At 51.3% G+C, this 16,593-nt stretch overlaps 2 protein-coding genes across 7 annotated transcripts in view; one reads left to right on the forward strand and one right to left on the reverse strand.

The window, feature by feature from the left end:
* Phykpl (5-phosphohydroxy-L-lysine phospho-lyase) overlaps positions 1 to 16,593 on the forward strand; it is a 40,088-nt gene that overhangs the window by 16,068 nt on the left and 7,427 nt on the right. The window contains exons 12-13 of one of the 4 annotated variants that reach the window (XR_006148769.1): positions 6,306 to 6,310; positions 8,913 to 8,923. Coding sequence is in view for 2 of the 4 variants with exons in the window: in XM_042688873.1 (XP_042544807.1) it covers positions 77 to 142; positions 715 to 815 (167 nt within the window). In the remaining 2 variants the exon portion in view is untranslated. Of the gene's footprint in view, positions 1 to 76; positions 649 to 714; positions 919 to 6,305; positions 6,311 to 8,912; positions 8,924 to 16,593 lie in introns of those variants that run through there. The other 3 variants (XM_042688873.1, XR_006148768.1, XM_042688872.1) reach the window with 3 other exon arrangements.
* Hnrnpab (heterogeneous nuclear ribonucleoprotein A/B) lies at positions 487 to 5,635 on the reverse strand. 3 transcript variants are annotated; one of them, XM_042688876.1, is made up of 8 exons: positions 5,480 to 5,635; positions 5,114 to 5,369; positions 4,164 to 4,332; positions 3,449 to 3,607; positions 3,177 to 3,308; positions 2,117 to 2,219; positions 1,349 to 1,501; positions 487 to 1,086 (listed from the first exon to the last, which is right to left on the reverse strand). In XM_042688876.1, exons 2-8 carry the CDS (start codon positions 5,332 to 5,334, stop codon positions 1,016 to 1,018), a joined length of 1,008 nt encoding a protein of 335 aa, XP_042544810.1. In that variant the 5' UTR covers positions 5,335 to 5,369; positions 5,480 to 5,635; the 3' UTR covers positions 487 to 1,015. The 3 variants fall into 3 exon arrangements, with proteins under 3 accessions (XP_042544810.1, XP_042544809.1, XP_042544812.1); XM_042688875.1 differs by having other exon boundaries at positions 5,114 to 5,357; positions 5,449 to 5,635; XM_042688878.1 differs by lacking the exon at positions 1,349 to 1,501 and having other exon boundaries at positions 5,114 to 5,357; positions 5,449 to 5,630.

Consider the following 16,593-nt stretch of genomic DNA (forward strand, 5'->3'; position numbering starts at 1 on the left):
GGTCCCAAAGTGCAAACTGCCGTTCTAGCCAGGACAGTGAAGGCTAAAAAAGGTGACCCAGGGTCTTGTCTTTCAGATATGGAAGAGAAAGTGAGAAGCTGTGAGACGCTGAGGCTTCGCCCTAAGCCAGCTCGTTCTCCAGGTGAGCACCCTTGCTCCTATGGCTTCTCACCATCTGCAGCTACTTACTGGGCACCAGCGGCTCATGCCTGTGATCCTAGCATCTCAAAGCTGACCTAGTAACCACAAGAAAACCACACGTGGCGCTGCGGTAGATAGAGCACTAGCCTAGCGCAAAGAAGCTCAGACAGTGCTGGCACAAAGAAAAAGCTATCCACTCACCTTCAACACTTTAGTTGCTGGTGTAGTAAAGGTGTAGAATACGTATGCCTATCAGGTGCCACCAGATCCGGAACAACTGTTGGGCCAGCTCTGAGTGTCTTGTCCCATAGTGTCTGCAACAGCATTTCCCACACTCACCCAGGCTTAGTAAGGGTTTTTAAATTTTATTTCAAAAGCTTGGATAGCTTCAATATCCAGGTCGTGGCAAAATCAGGACACGTGTAAAATACCTTACAATACATTAGATTCCCAAAAGGTACCAAAAAGTACAGTAAAATTAACACTTCCATTACAGGAAATGTATGACACAAATAATATAAAATTAAAAGGTGACACTGGTTTCCTAAAATGCAGTTTACTCTTTACAACCAGGGTCCGCAGGTCCAGGCTGCAAGGCAGCCAAAGGAAGCAGACCCTCCAATCTGGTTCTGGGTAACCTGGTAATAAAAGCCCCTAATGCCGCTCTGGCCTGAGACATCACACGCTGCCTAAAACAACTAGAGCTCTGGAAATAGTAAACAGGAGAGTTGATTTCCAAGGGGGGAATTTTAAATAAGATGCACATGGGACAGGCCATAGAAAGTTTGCCAAGTTAAATTTGGTACATAATTGTGTTCACTCCATATCCAAACAAAGCGTGTGCGGGCGTCAGTTGGCCGCTCCTGCTGTTGCCTCAGTATGGCTTGTAGTTATTCTGATGGCCACCACGTCGCTGGCTCTTCCCGTAATTTGTACTACCCTGACCTAGGGATAAGAACAACGTAGCAGCGACTACTTACTGAGCATTTACCCTGTGCCAGGTGCTTGACAGGCTTCCTCACAGGATCCTCAAAAACCCTGTACAGTAGGGCTCACTGGTCCCAGAGCTAGAGCTCCATCCAGGAACTCCAGTGCCTGACTGAGCCAGGCCTGTCTGATTCCAAAGCCCCTGCTGCCAGCGGCCCCTGCACTGTCTGACCTGCCTCCCCTAGGGGATGGTTAACGGGGGCATCCCTCTCCTACTTACTGTAGTCGTAGCCGGGGCCGTAGCCGTAATAGCCATAGGGCGAGTAGTCGTAGCCGCCATAGCTGGGCCCGTAGCTACCAGCGTAGCCTTGCTGGTAGCCGTAGCCCTGGTTCCAGTAGTTGCCGTAGCCCTGATTCCAACTCTGACTCTGACCTGTGGGGGGAGCAGGGCACAGGGGCCCATGGACCATTTAGCACACGCAGGAGCTAGGATGGAGGAAATCCTGCCCTTTGGGTGGCGAGGTTACTATGGCAACTCAGGCACAAGCCAAGGGGCTACTGTTCTGATGTAGAGGGAGGGCCCTGGGCCCAGCCCTTTACCTACCTGAGACCCAATCTGGAGGCCAGAGTGCTAGCTTTACTTGGAGTACAGGTGGCTTACTCAATCACCCCACCCTTCCTGGCAGCTTGGCCTTGAAAAAGATGCAGTTCAGGCTTTGGAGTCAGAGGGGCCTGGGATGGAAGGAGGTAAGCGCCTGGCACAGCTCTACCTTTCTGCCCACGGATGTACCAAGACTCAGAGGACAGCCACAGAGCCAAGCACAACCCACCATGCCCCCCCCCACCTTCACGCCAGTGCAATGCAGATGCTCCCTCTGCCCTGGGGCCCCAAGCCACAGGAGTGAAAAGAACTAAGCTCTTCATTCCAAGGAGCCACAACAGCACAAGCACATAGTCCCCACCCAAAAACTGTTCCCACTTCACACGCTGCCTGCCCACCCTGCCAGAGGCAGCACGCAGGACCTGTCTTCATCCACATCCCACTTACCTCCGCCACTGCCTCGGTTCCCTCTGTTTCGGTTCCCACGGCCCCCAGAGCCATACTGCTGCTGCTGATACACCTCTTTGGGCTGAGCCACCTTGATTTCACACTAAAAGCCAAGAGGACAGGAAGTCAAAGCCTGGGAGACAGAAATCCCAGTGGCAAGGAACAGGGCAAGAGGGTCAGAAGACTTCCCAGATAAAGTGTCTTGGGTACCTAAAAGCTTACTCTTTTTTTCTCTTTTACAGAAGATACTCATCCCACTCAAATATTCTACTGAGATTGTGACCTCCACCATACAGACAAACCTGAGGCTCAGGGAAGGGCCAGGGTGATTGTCTGCCCACAACTTGGGGACGGGTCCTGATACACACTGGACTCCATTTACAAGCCTGCTCCCCCCATGTGACTTTTTCCATCCTATACAAAATATGGAATATACAGCCAATTCCATACACTTATTCCCAAACCCAGCAGCAGGCTTATCTTTAAAAGATTAATCCAGATTTTCTTTGTTTTCTGGATAGGGGAGGTCTAGACTTAAACTTTGTGTTTCACAGACTGAGGCTGTTGAACACCATCCTACCTATCATCCTATCCTTATATATCCTCATCTGCCACTACAGCTAAGGTGCAATCTATCACACCCTGCCTGCCACACCTTCACGCTCCTAACTGCCAAGCTATGTAGGCGCACACAACATAACGTGAGGGAAAAAAAACAATTAGCCATGGATTTAAGTTGGCCAGGACCGCAGTTCTGCCTGGGGCAGACTGGCCAAAGGGACAGACAGAGAAAAGAGGGAGAAAACTCTGGAATAGGAAAAACACCAGGAGGAGATGAACTGTGCAAACTCTACGATCTACAATCTTCTGAAACTTCAACATCCTGGACTCACTCCCCTCACTTAAAGCTACTGACCATGCTCCAACCACTCTGTCAACTCTTTGTCCTGCCCCAACCAGGGAAGCAGACACAGAAGAGATATGGTATGGCTAATCCAGCAAGCCCTTGACCCATACCTGCAAAGGCCGGCTCTCCAGCAGCAAGTCTGGGACACCTTACCTTGCTTCCACTGATAGTATGGAACTTTTTCTCCAGAACCTTTTTCACAGGGTCTTCCTCTTTGAAAGTGATAAAAACAAAACCTCTTCTTTTGTTCAACTTAGGATCCATTGGGAGTTCAACAGCCTCAATCTGTTAAAGACAAAGTTTTAAGTCCAAACCTCCCCTACGCACAAAACAGTCTACAAAGAAATTAAGTGGTCAGGCTACCTGAGCCAGGAAAACAAGTGCCTCAGGACAGGTAGCAAGCTACTCCTCCTCTAGAGACTCACCTTTCCAAACTCGCCAAAGTATTCCCTGATTTTTTCCTCTGTAGCTTCAGGATTCAGACCCCCTACAAAGATTTTCTTCACAGGGTCCTTCTTCATAGCCATAGCTTTCTTAGGGTCAATGACTCGGCCATCCAACCTGTGCTCCTTCTGGTCTAGGACCTGTTTCAAACACAGCAACATAAGCTTGGAGGACCTTCTCTCAGTCCCACGACTCCAGCACTCAAGTACACAAAATGTACTCATCCTCCTTCAAGCTATGTGCCTGCTTGGACTCTTCAACCCAGTTTTCTCCAGACCTGCACAGCTGATTCATCTAAACACCTATAAATCAGTCCTGATTCCTAAAGCCTCTGCCCGTGCTGTCTACCAGCTTAGGGCTCATGTCCTTCCAACAAAACAGCAGTGATTAAGAGTAAAGGAATCTACACAATCTACCTCTGCCTCTTAATTTTCTCCAAGCTTCGAGATTTTTTTTCCCCCTAAAGATGGGGTTCAACATTTATTCTCATTGATACTAGACTCTCCTCATTGGTAAAGTACAGCAGCATACTCAGGCAGAGCAATATAGTGCAATAAACAATTGTAAACAATCCTGTGCCACTCCAGCACATATACCTGCTTTTATTACCCCCTCAGAAACAATGTCCCTAGCCTTTCTACTTGCCCTTAAACCACCACTGCAGAGCAGACTTGTGGTGTACAGTACAGAGCTTACCTTCTCCACACTGGCAGCATCTTTGAAGAGAATAAACCCAAACCCTCTTGACCGTCCAGTGTTCGGATCCATTTTTATTGTACAGTCAACGACTTCTCCAAACTTAGTAAAATAGTCCTTTAAATCTTTTTTGCTGGTATCCCAGCTCAAACCACCAACGAACATTTTTCTGCAATGGTAGGGCGAGACACATGACAACAGGTCTTAAAAGAGCTGAGACTGGCCCCCTGTGGACAAAGTCTGCACCCGCCTTTGGGTGCTTGCAGAGTGTGAATCGCGGCCGTGTGCTTGAGCCTCTCGGCAGCCCTCCGATCTCAACTGAACTTGGCCTCTAACAAAGCCCAGCGACAGACAGACAGACAGACAGACAGACAGACACACACACACACACACATACCCGCAGGCCGAGGGAAGGCAAACGACACACCTGGTCGGGCGTCTGCGCCCTGACCGCTCCACAACTAGAAGCCCATGTGTCTTTTTACACGCACGCCAACTTTTAAGCGCCACCTCCCTTACCAAACTCCAGGGCTGCCCCGGGGCCGGGACGCAAGGGGTTCAGCCGTGGCCCCACCCCCTGGCAGGAGGAGGAGGAGGAGGAGGAGGAGGAAGGCCCGGGCCCTGCGCGCGCCAACTCCGCCCCCGCAGCCCCGACCAAGGCCCTGGCTCCTGCGCTCGCTTCCTTCCCCTCTTCCGGGCCTCGCGGTCCCCGGGCAGCAACGCGAAGGGACTCCGGGGCGGCGCCAAAGTCCAGCGGCAAACTCCCGGCAAACTCCCGGCGGGCGGGCGGGCCCCGCCGCCGCTGCCCGCCGCCGCCCGCAGCCGCCGCCGCCGCCCGGCGCGCCGGGAGCCGATCCCCGGGCCGCCGCCCCTCCCCCCGCCGCGTGGCGCCAACAAAAGGCGGCCCCGGAACAAAGGCGGCGCCCGGGCCCCGCCGCGGCCGCACCTACCCCGCGTCCTCTTCGTTCTTGCTGGCGTTGATCTGGTCGCCCTCGGCCCCGTTCTGATTCCCGCTCGGGGCCGCCGCCGCCCCACCTCCGGACCCCGCGGCCGCCGCTTCGGGGCCGGCCCCCCCGGAGGACGGGGACTCGCCTTCAGGGGCGGCCTCGTGTCCGTTCTCGGTGGCGGCGGCCGTCGTCTCCATGGGCTGCTCCTCTCCTGCTTCCGACATGGCAGACCAGGCCGCGGCGGCTCCTGCAAACGAGCGGGGCCCAACCGCGCGTCAGGCCGAGGCCGGCGGCCCGCCCGGACTCCCGCCCCGCGGCCCGCAGGCCCGGCCGCTCACCTCGCCGCGATGACGCCGGGCGCCGCTCGTCCCCCACCCGCCGGGGAAGGTGCCCGGGCTCGGCCCCGCTCAAGCCTGCGCTACCCCGGCTTCGCCTCCGCCCGCCGACGGAGCCGTCCCCACCGCGCTTCCTCCTCAGCTGCCGCCAAAACACCCTCGCCCCCACCCGGCCCCGCGCGGTGCCGCCGCCTGACAATGCCGACTCGTGGCGCTCTTTATAATGCCGGAGCCGGAGCCACCTCACAACAAGCCGTGTGTGCATTGGCTGGCGCCCGCCCGTCGCTCAACCTCATTCTGGCTGCCCATTGGCCCGGGCGGCGCGCGCGTCCCGGATTCGGGGCGGGCTTTGTCATCATTTTAGAACGCGCGCCAGTCTGGGCTTGGCGGCCGGTTCCGGCGGCCGGGTCCCGCCGCTGAGCCTGCGGAGGAGCGGCCCGCCAGCCGCCCGGCCAGCTCCGCGCCTCGATCCGGTACCGGGGTACCTGCTCACTTGATTTTTTTATTACTTCCCTCCAAGTTCACTTATGTGTTGCTAACATTTATCTTCTAAGAGAAACAATCAGGGAAAGAAGGAAAAGAAAAGTACACCCTGAGATTTGGAGCGGTGACAAACTTGGGGCCTTTTTCTAATATTAAATAAGAGAAAAGAAAATGCAAGCCAGGAACTGGTGGGTCACGCCTGTCATCCCACCTACTCAGGAGGGCGAGATCTGTGGATCAAGGTTTGAAGCCAACAGCCAAGGGTGAGACTCCAGTTAACCACCAAAAAGCCAGAAGTGGAACTGTGGCTCAAGTGGTACAGCACCTGGAGCAGAAGGTCTAAGGAACAACGCCCAGGCCCTGCGTTCAAGCGTCAGTACTGGTGTAAGCCTGCGTGCACAATCCTTTATGTCTTTTGACTACACACTTTAAAGGCCTGGATATTCCTTTTATAAGGATGAGTGGCAGACCCCAAACCAACCAGGATTATAACCTCTGAAGCCTGGAGATTACTAAATGGCAACACAACACAAATAACTGGGTTTTCACACTCAAGCCAGGCCAGACGTGAGGGACTGAGAAATATTTTTCTCATCTGGTCTCTACCCTATAAAAGATGGCACCATCACCAGTGTAGAAATGAATGAAGTGGATCCCAGAATAGCCCGTGGCTATGAACAAACTCACTCCATCCAGAGGGCTTTTCCTAAGGATGAAAAATGACAACTGAACATGACTTGTGGACGGGGGGGAGGAGAGAGACACTGAAGCTTTTCTAGAGAAAAGTCTGAAAGCTTGGCTATATTGCACTGCAAACATCATCACCCCCTCACTACCACCAGCAGCACCCAGAATGGGCAAGTGCACTCCAGTTCACCCCCCCCCCCCAAAAGGTCCACTTACGCTCTTTACTTTGGAATTCGTGTACTCCATACAAACTTGGTAAGGCGATAAAGCTTGATGGTAAGACTTTGTGTTAGTTTCATCAGTGCCATGACCAAAAGACCTAACAGGAACAATTTAGGAAAGATTTATTCTAGGCTCGGCACCTGTCTCAAGCCTGTAACCCTAGGTACTCAAGAGGCTGAGCTCTGAGGATCGCAATCCATGAGACTCATCTCCAATGAACCACCAAAAAGCCAGAAGTGGAGCTGTGGCTCAAATGGTTGAGCACTCACCTTGAATAAAGAAAACTAAGGAACAGTTTTAGTGGTAGAGGCTTAGTGGTAGAGTGCTTGGGTTAGCATGCATGAAGCCCTAGGTTGGATTCTCAGTACCACATAAGCAGAAAAAAGCCAGAAGGTGGCGCTGTGGCTCAAGTGGTAAAGGGCTAGCCTTGAGCAGAGAGGCTCAGAGACAGCATCAAGCCCCAGGACTGGCAAAAAAAAAAAAAAAAGGGAGGAGGACAGTGCCTAAGCCCTAAGCTGGAGCCCCAGTACAAGGAAGACATTGCACCAGTTAGCTGTAAATAGCCCACATCACCTGATCATTTGATAAGGCCACTCAGGCTTGACTGAGTCTTTTATTTGCTAGGGTTCCTCAGTTCCAGCCTGCATCCAGGCCTTTGTACTCGACCCAAAATTTCACTTGCAAAACCAGGCACCAGTGGTTCACACCTGTAATCCCAGCTATTCAGGAAACTGAAATCTGAGGGTTGAAGTTCAAACCCAGCCCAAGCCAAAAAAAAAAAAAAAGTCGGTGTGAGAGTGAGATTCTTATCTCCAATTAAACAAACAAACAAAAATCAGAAGTGGTAGAGTTTTAAAAAGAGGAGGAAGAGGAGAAAAAAATAAAGGAGGGGGTAACAAACACAAGGGAAACAGCCACATATCCGTGGGGCAGAGCCTGGAGCTTGTGTCTACAGCCAAAGAACAGCAGAAGCTACGTGTAGAAAGGAAGTTGATCTGGGATGTCTGGCCTTCAGAATCATCGCAGCGTAGCGTTCGGTTGCTGTTGGCCACTCTGCTTGGTGAGCTTTGTTCTCAGCAATCCCCAGCTCCTGGAATCCCAAGGAAGGGCCTTACTCTGAGCCTGGACTGCACAAGATCAGAATCCACCAGAGCCTGAGGCAATCCTGCACCACGTCCACCTCCTCCGTGTGGACACCCCCAATGGACACTAAGTGGGCATGGTGGTAATTCAAGCTAATCAGGAAACTGAGGCAGGAGGATCACTTGAACCCAGGAGTTGGAGGCTAGCCTAGGTAATGCAAGAAGGAAGAGGGAGGAGGAGAAGGGAGAAAAGAGGAGGAAGAGGAGTGGGGGGGGGGGGAGGAGAGGAAGGAGGGGACGGGGAGGAAGAAACAACCCTTCAGTCTTCAGGCCACCGGAGCCGAAGTCTGTGTGTGTGGCTGGGACTGCGGGCGTGTGTGCCTGGCCAGGTCTCTCCTGTAGATACAGCATTCCAGGTGAGAGGTTAGGCACTGGGGAGGAGGCAGATGGGCGGACCCTCTACTGCAGACGGGCAGTGAAGTTGGGAAGGGCCTGGCTGGCGCTGACAGGAGTCTCCTACAGAGATCAGCCTCGGAGACTCTTGTGTTTAATGCATCTGCACTGCCACTGAGCAGAGACCCGGGAAGACTCACTTTCAGCCTGACCTTCGCATTCTGCAACAATTCAATTATTTACTCAACTCTTGGGGGCTTCCACTAACATCCACATGCCCCTGGCCACCAGGACGGATTTCAGTATCTGTCCCTGAACATCTCTCCCCAATTGTCTCCAAGACGTTTATCTCCAAAACTGAGCATGCAGGCCAGGTGCACTGACGCACGCCTGTAGTCTCCACTACTCACTCAGGAGGCCGAGAGGGGAAGATCATTTAAGCCCCGAAGGCAAAGTACAGCCTGGGGAGCAGCAGCGATCTCCTGTCTCAAAAACCATCCTGAGCATGTGATCTTCCTGAGTCTAGATGCTTTAAGCTAGAAAAAAATGGCTGGATAGCTTCCCTGCGCCTCCCTCCCTCATCTCCGAGTTGCCACCCAGCTCTGAGCCTGCCTCTCTTACTCTCTCTTGCACCCAAGCTTTGAACAGTGGGAGAATGTTCCTGAGGGCTGAGGCACAATCGCCGTGGAAACTCTCCAGCCATGAAGAGGGCTTCAGCAGAATCGGAAGAGGGCTTTGCGCAGATGAACAGCGCGGGGTGGCTGCTCAGGCCACAGATGTGGCTCTGCTCCATGCGGCCTCTCAAGGCCCCAGCCCCCCCCCCCCCCCCCCCCCCCGCCCCCCATCCTCTGGCAGAAGGGAAAAGAGCAGCAGGGGCTGGTGTGGGAGGTTAAGGACTCAGAGGTGTCATCTCCACGCACATCCCAGGAGCCCAGGGTCTGTCCCCAGTCCTGACTCCCCTGCTGTACCGGAGAGCACAGAGACACGGGGAACGAGAGCCCAAGTCAGGACCCCAGAGGAGGCGACGCCTGGACTGGACAAGTCCAAGTAGAGCAGCAGCGAGTGAGCAGAGACTACAGACCGGGGCGCGCAGCCCAGAAACCAGAGCAACAGGAGGTCGGGGAGGGAAGGGGGAATCCTGTAGTTCTGTGGGTGCAAACTGAACCACAGCCCAGCTCTTCCCAGCCTGCAGAGCGCACTGGGTCGGTGGGGGGCTGGGAGAAAGGGGGGACATCGAGGACAGCGATGGGGCCTCGGGGCGGCATGGGGGCTGGGCAGGCCCCTGCTCTTGTTTCTGGGACTCGGGGTTAAAGGACACCCGCACATTCTGCTCGGGAACTGGTCAACCCGCTTGCAGGAGGCCGCAGGTCAGGCTTAGAATGGAAGGTAAATGGGGGACTCCAAGCCCTGATGCGTGTGTTTGGGGGGGGGGACAACCCCTCAGGGCAGGGTCCTGCCCCCTCCGCTCACCTCCCAGAAACCTCAGTCTTCTGGCTACTCTACCTCAAACCCATTCCTGGTCCCAGCCTCCCCTCCCCTACCCCAGCTCCCTTAGTGAGAACCACCCCCCTCCCGCCATGGCCCCACCGACCAACGGCCTCCCCCACAAATGACGGCGTGGCATATTACTACGGCCCTCCAGCCTCATGTTAGAGCATTCCTGAACACAGACATGATTCAAAGCCGCAAGGACAAACGGACACACCTTCAGTTATGTGACCCAGGACAATTGAGTACCACAGCAAGACCCTGTCTAGAAATAATAATGTCTAATAGCTACATTAAAAAAAAAAAAAAAGCTGCTAAGAACCAGTGTGGTGGCGCACACCTGCAATCCCAGCAGCCCTGCTCAAGGCAAGAGGATCCCGAGTTCAGAGTCAGCGTCAGCGTGGGCTACACTAATGGGCCTTCCCTCTGAGTTTTGTTTTGTTGTTAATTTTTGTTGCTGGTGGTGGTGGTTGTGGGGCTTGAACTCTGGGCCTGGGCGCCATCCTGAACTCTTCAGCTCAAGGCCAGCGCTCTACCATTTGAACCACAGCGCCACTTCCAGTTTTCTAGTGGTTCATTAGCAATAAGAGTCTCACGGACTTTCCTGCCCGGGCTGGCTTTGAACTGTGATCCTCAGATCTCAGCCTCCTGAGTAGCTAGGATCACAAGCGTGAGCCACCAGAGCCCAGCTCTGAGTTTTTGTCTTTTTATTTATTTTTGGCCTTAGGGCACTGGAAATCAAACCCAGGGCCTAACATATAGCAGATGAGCAGTTCACCAGCATCTACTCTCAGCTCCAACGCTCAAGATCTTGTTGCAAACATTAACAATGACATAACTATTAGGCTGCGTGCAAGCCTGCAGTCGCATTCGGCTGGCAGCCAGCTCCGGACCGCGGAGCGATGCCTCCACCTCGCGACTGTCCGTGACACTAACAAGAAACAACTATTACATGAAACGCAAGCGTCCATCCCCACAAGTTTAAGATTCTACCAGCCGAAATTTCCAGAAATGGTCAGGATTTGTCTCATGGCTAGGTATATTCCTACATAATGTCCTGGGGATGAAAAGCCCATTGCGTTTACTTGGTGATCTTCTGGGTGTTTTTTTTTTTTTGGTGTCGGTGCTGGGGCTTGAACTCAGGGCGGAGGCACTGTCCCTGAGCTTTCTGGCTCAAGGCTGCCACTCTACCACATGAGCCACAGCGCCACTTCTGCCTTTTTGGTGATTAACTTTCTTGCTTGGGCTGGTTTTGAACTGTGATTCTCAGATGCAGGCTCCTGAGGGTCAGGTCTGCACAGGGACCCCTCCCTCTCTCTTGGCTAAGTTTCCGCCCAGTATCTGTTACCTAGGTAACTGCTGCACCTGGAAGCAGTCACCTTCCCCAGCTGCTGGGTCACATCCTGGGCCACCTCTGGTCCCACGCCTCCCAGACCTGAGGTCACATCCAGATCCAGTGTGGCCACACCTTTGCCCCACCTGGCCTCACCTCTTCCTGTCCCTGGCCTCGATAAGTCCTGGCCCGGAGGTCCCCCCCCCCCCCACTTTCCTTCTCAGCCAAGCTTCTCCACCCTGCATGGCCGGGCAGCAGGGCAGGCTGTCTGTTTGAGCTGTCTGCTCATCCGTCCACCGGCTCCAGAGTCGAGCTGACCTCTTGTTCATACCACCTTCCACTTCTCCTCAAGCTGATCCTGCTGACCCCACCTCCTGCCCCTCCCTTCAGCCAAAGTCTGTCTCCACTGGACCAAAGGTTATGTGACCTCTACGTCATTAGCCAGTGAAAACCTCTCCCTGCACAGAATATCCTCCTACAGCCTTCAGCCAACTCCGCTCCGCTCCGCCCTCTGCTGTTTCCTCCCGGGATGGCACCACGGCCCCAGCATCCATCGCCCTTCCCGCCCCCAGGGTCTGACAGCAGGATTTCCAGCTTCCTGTGGGTTGTCTGCCTGCACATGTGCACTGCTCTGGTTCCACCAGGTGGGGACTGATTTCTGTGTCTGGGAGTAGGCAGTCCTATGCCAAGGTTCTCAGCAAACAGCTTCTGGATGGCCTGAAGGATGGGGCCTGGTGTCCCAGACTCTGCCTTTCCCAATAAGCTCTTGTCATCATCTCTGCCCAGCCATGGTGGCAGGGTCACACATACATCCCCAGGGTGGGGACACAGCTTTCTCCAGGAAGCTGAAAACTGACAAATGACATTTCAGAAAGATGGCCTTGATTTTGTTTTGTGTGTGTGTGTGTGTGTGAGATGTAATGGGGCTTGAACTCAGGTCTTTGAACTCAGGACCTGGGTGCTGTCCCTTAGCTTTTCTGCTCAAGCCTGGCACTTTACCATTTGAGCCCTAGCTCCACTTCTGGCTTTTTGATGTTTACTTAGAGATAAAGAGTCTCACAACTTCTCTGGCTGCCTTAACCAGAGTACACTTTGTCCCCTAACTTCTGTTCTCCAAGGGAGACTTTCAAGACCCCAGGGGATGCCTAAACTGATAGCTAGTACCAACCTGCGTACAGACATCCCTCAGTGTCCATGGGGATGGTTCAGGGCCTCTGCGCTCTAACATATCAATCTAGGCATGATGGGCTGGCTATGGTGACTCATGTTTATAATCCTAGCTCTTTGGGAGGCCGAGATAGGAGGAACACAGCCCAAGGCTAGCATAGGTAAAATCAGGAGATTCTACCTGCAAAATAACTACAGCAAAAAGGACTGGAGGAATAAAGGAATAGAAGACACTGTATGAAATGAAATGTACTCATTACCTGACTTGTGTAATTGTAATGCCTCCGTACATCACCTCTATAATACCAATAATGAAAGTTAATTTAAGAAAATTTTAAAAAGAAAGGGCTGGGGGTTCTGAATTCAAGTCCCAGTAAGGGGGCGGGGAAACCTGTGGATGCTTGAGTCTCTTCTATAAAGTAGCACTCCAGCGTGTTCATATATAACCTGCTCACTCACTTCATCCTGTACACTTTCAAACATCTCTAGACACCTAATACATTGTAGAGGTAACATAAATAGGTGTTATACCATGTTGTTTAGGTTATACCATGTTGTTTAGGGAATAATAACCCTTCAAAAAGCCTATAAATGCTCAGTATAGAAATAATTTTTGGTCCATTCAAATATTTATTAAGTAGCAATGGAAATACAAAGGGGACTAAAGCATGGTCAAAAAGATATAGTAGGAGCTGGGAAGGTGGCTCAGTGGGAGAGTGCTTGCCTAGCATGCAAGAAGCCCTGGGTCCAATTCCTCAGTATCACATAAACAGAAAAAGCCAGAAGTGGTGCTGTAGCTCAAGTGGTAGAGTGCTAGCCTTGAGCAAAAGAAGCTCAGGGACAGAGCTCAGATGCTGAGTTCAAGCCCCAAGACTGGGGGGGAAAAAAAAAAAAGATGAAGTATATGAACAAAAGTGTATGAACAACAGGGACTGGGAAGGTGGCTCAGTGGCAGAGCGCTTGCCTTGCATGCATGAGGCCCTGGGTTCGATTCCTCAGCACCACATAAGCAAAAAGAAAAAAAAGCCAGAAGTGGCGCTGCGGCTCAAGTGGTAGAATGATACCCTGGAGCTGAAGAGCTGAGGGACAGCACCCAGGCCCAGAGTTCAGGCCCCACGACCGGACCAAAAAAAAAAAAAAAAAAAGTATATGAACAACAGAAAGCAACACACAAGAGTCACTCAACCACAGCAGTCACAACAAAAGTGTGTTGGGGAGCCGGGCGCTGGTGGCTCACGCGTGTAATCCTAGCTACTCAGGAGGCTGAGATCTGAGGATCACGGTTCAGAGCCAGCCCAGGCAGGAAAGACTGTGAGACTCCTATCTCCAATAAACCACCAGAAAACCAGAAGTGGCGCTGTAGCTCAAGTGGTAGAGCGCTTGCCTTGAGCTGAAGAGCTGAAGGACAGTGCCCAGGCCCAGAGTTCAAGCCCCACGACCGACAAAAAAACTAAAATAAAATAAAAATAAAATAAATAAAAATAAAAAAGTGTGTTGGGGGACTGGGAATGTGGCTTAGTGGTAGAGTGCTTGCCTAAAATGCATGATGCCCTGGGTTCGATTCCTCAGCACCACAAGACAGAAAAAGGCAGAAGTGGTGCTGTGGTAGAGTGCTAGGCTTGAGCAAAAGCAGCTCAGGGACAGTGTCCAGGCCCTAAGTTCAAGCCCAGGACAAGCAAAAAAAAAAAAAAGAAAGAAAGAAATTAAGAAAAAGAAAGGAAGGAAGGAAGGAAGAAAAAAGAAGTGTTAGGAAACCAAGAAAGGGGGTAAGGGTGGAAATCATGAAAGGTAGTTGAGATTAAGATAGAAGACTTCAGTATGGATTTTTAATGATAGTAAAGACCTAATTTTTTAAAAAGATTTCAATCCCTGATTAGATGAATTTGTGGATAGAAAATCCAGAAGTATGTAGGGCTCACCAGACTGCATTTTCCTATGCATACAAAGCTATGCTAAAGTTTATGATCTATAATATTTTGTGATGGTGGGGGTTAACTTGTGGCTTCCTATGTATCAGGCAAGCAATCTTCCACAGAGCTACATCCCAAGCCCTAAAGCTTAATTTATAAACTCGACATGGTAAAAGATGTGCAATGATATTATAATAATAAACTATAATCCTATTCAGCACCAAAAGTTACTGAAAACGTATGATTTTCATCTTGGAATTTTTTGTTTTTGGTTTGGTCATGGAGTTTGAACTCAGGGCCTGGGCACTGTCCCTAAGCTCTTTTGCTCAAGGCTTAGTGCTCTACCACTTTGAGCCACAGCACCACTTCCAGGCTTCTGGTGTTAATTGGAGATAAAGAGTATCATGGACTTTCCTGCCCAGGCTGACTTTGAACCACAATCCTCAGAGCTCAATCTCCTGATAGCTAGGATTACAGGCATGAGCCACCAGCGCCTGGACTCACTTTGGAATTATCTATTGAATATTTTGAGACCGTGGTGGACCTCAAGTAACTAATACTACAGAGAAAGTAAAACCGGCTGATGGGGAGAAGCACACAGAGTCCCTAAGGCAAACCCAGCCACAGGTAGCTACTGGTAATTTCATACTTCTCCACAGGAGGGCAGCATAAGCAAGGCCTTAGCCAATGGATCAGAATGAAGTGGGGGACACTGTACACAAGGAGTCTATAAGGCAAAGCCAGCCACAAGTAACTACTGGTAATTCCATACTTGTCCACAAGAGGGCAGTACCAGCAAGGCCTGAGCAATGGGTCAAGATGAAGTGGGACACACAATACACAGACCTAGCTACTTGTAATTCCACATTTGTCCACAGGAGGGCAGTATAAGCAAGGCCTGAGCAATGGGTCAGAACGAAGTGGGACACACTGTACACCATCAACCAGAACTAGCTACTTGTAATCCCATACTTGTTCACAGGAGGGCAGTGCAAGTAAGGCCTGAGCAACAAGTCAGGATTAAGTAGGACACACTGTACAGCCAGCCAGAACTAGCTACTTGTAATTCCATACTAGTCCATAAGAGGCCTAAGCAACCAAGGCCTAAGCAAGCATGAAGTCGGACACACTATACACAGCCAGAACTAGCTACTTGTAATTCCATACTAGTCCACAGGAGGGCAGTGTAAGCAAGGTTTGAGCCAATGGATAAGGATGAAGGGGGGGGCAAGGTACCCAGTCAGCCAGAACTAGCTAGTTGTAACTCTTGAATTGTCCACGAGAGGGCAGCACAAACAAGGCCTGAGCAGTGGGTCAGAATGGGATAAGAGACCTGAGCATAGGTCAGGATGTAGTACTTACCAGTCCCTAGCTCTGGCGTGGGGGTGAATCAGGACAAACACATACAAAATAGAGAAGACAGCTGGAAGCCGGTGGTTCATGCCTGTAATAGGAGTTACCTGGGACCTGAGACTGGGAGGATTGCAGTTTGAGGCCAGTCTGGGCTGAAAAAAGCTTTCAAGACCCTTCTCAACAGAGGGCTGGGCCCGGTGGCGCACACCTGTTAGCCTGACTATAAGAGAAAGCCTGACATAGGCATGCTGATAGGCAGAACCTCATCTCAAAAACAACCAGCCAAAGCAGGCATTGGTGACTCACACCTGTAATCCTAGCTACACTAGAGGCTGAGATCTGAGGATCTTCGTTCAAAGCCAGCCTGGGCAAACAAATCTTTGAGATTAGCCAGCAAAGTGGAATGGCTCAAGTGGTGGAAGACTAGCTGTGAGCAAAAAAGCCAAGCAAGATCAAGAGTTCAAGTCCAGTATCCTAACGTTCAAGTCCAGTATCATTTAAATAAAAAAAAAAAAACAGCAATAGTGAAAACACTGAAAACCAACTAAGGTCTCAGAATAGGAACATTAAATAAATTATGGAGATCCATATATTGGCATAAAAAAACTAAGATTTGGGGCTGGGAAGGTGGCTCAGTGTTAGAGCGCTTGCCTTGCATGCATGAGGCCCTGGGTTCGGTTCCTCAGCACCACATAAGCAAAAAGAAAAAAGCCGGAAGTGGGACTGTGGCTCAAGTGGTAGAGCGCTAGCCTTGAGCTGAAGAGCTGAGGGACAGCGCCCAGGCCCAGAGTTCAGGTCCCACGACCAGACCAAAAAATAAATAAATAAATTAGGACACAACCTCTTCCTCTAGCCACATGATGTAATCCTCATTAAAAAAAAAAAAATTTAGATTTGTCACTGTATGTGAACATAGAAAAATATTCTAAGACATGCTGATAACTGGAACCTAACAACCAGAGCAAAATTTATTTTCAGTGCATGTTTAAATATATAAACATGTAATATATGCAAGAGTATATATTTAATG

Source organism: Dipodomys spectabilis, unplaced genomic scaffold (assembly GCF_019054845.1).
Source record: "Dipodomys spectabilis isolate Male_0828 unplaced genomic scaffold, ASM1905484v1 ptg000119l, whole genome shotgun sequence".
In the NCBI taxonomy this organism is placed as follows: Eukaryota; Metazoa; Chordata; class Mammalia; order Rodentia; family Heteromyidae; genus Dipodomys; species Dipodomys spectabilis.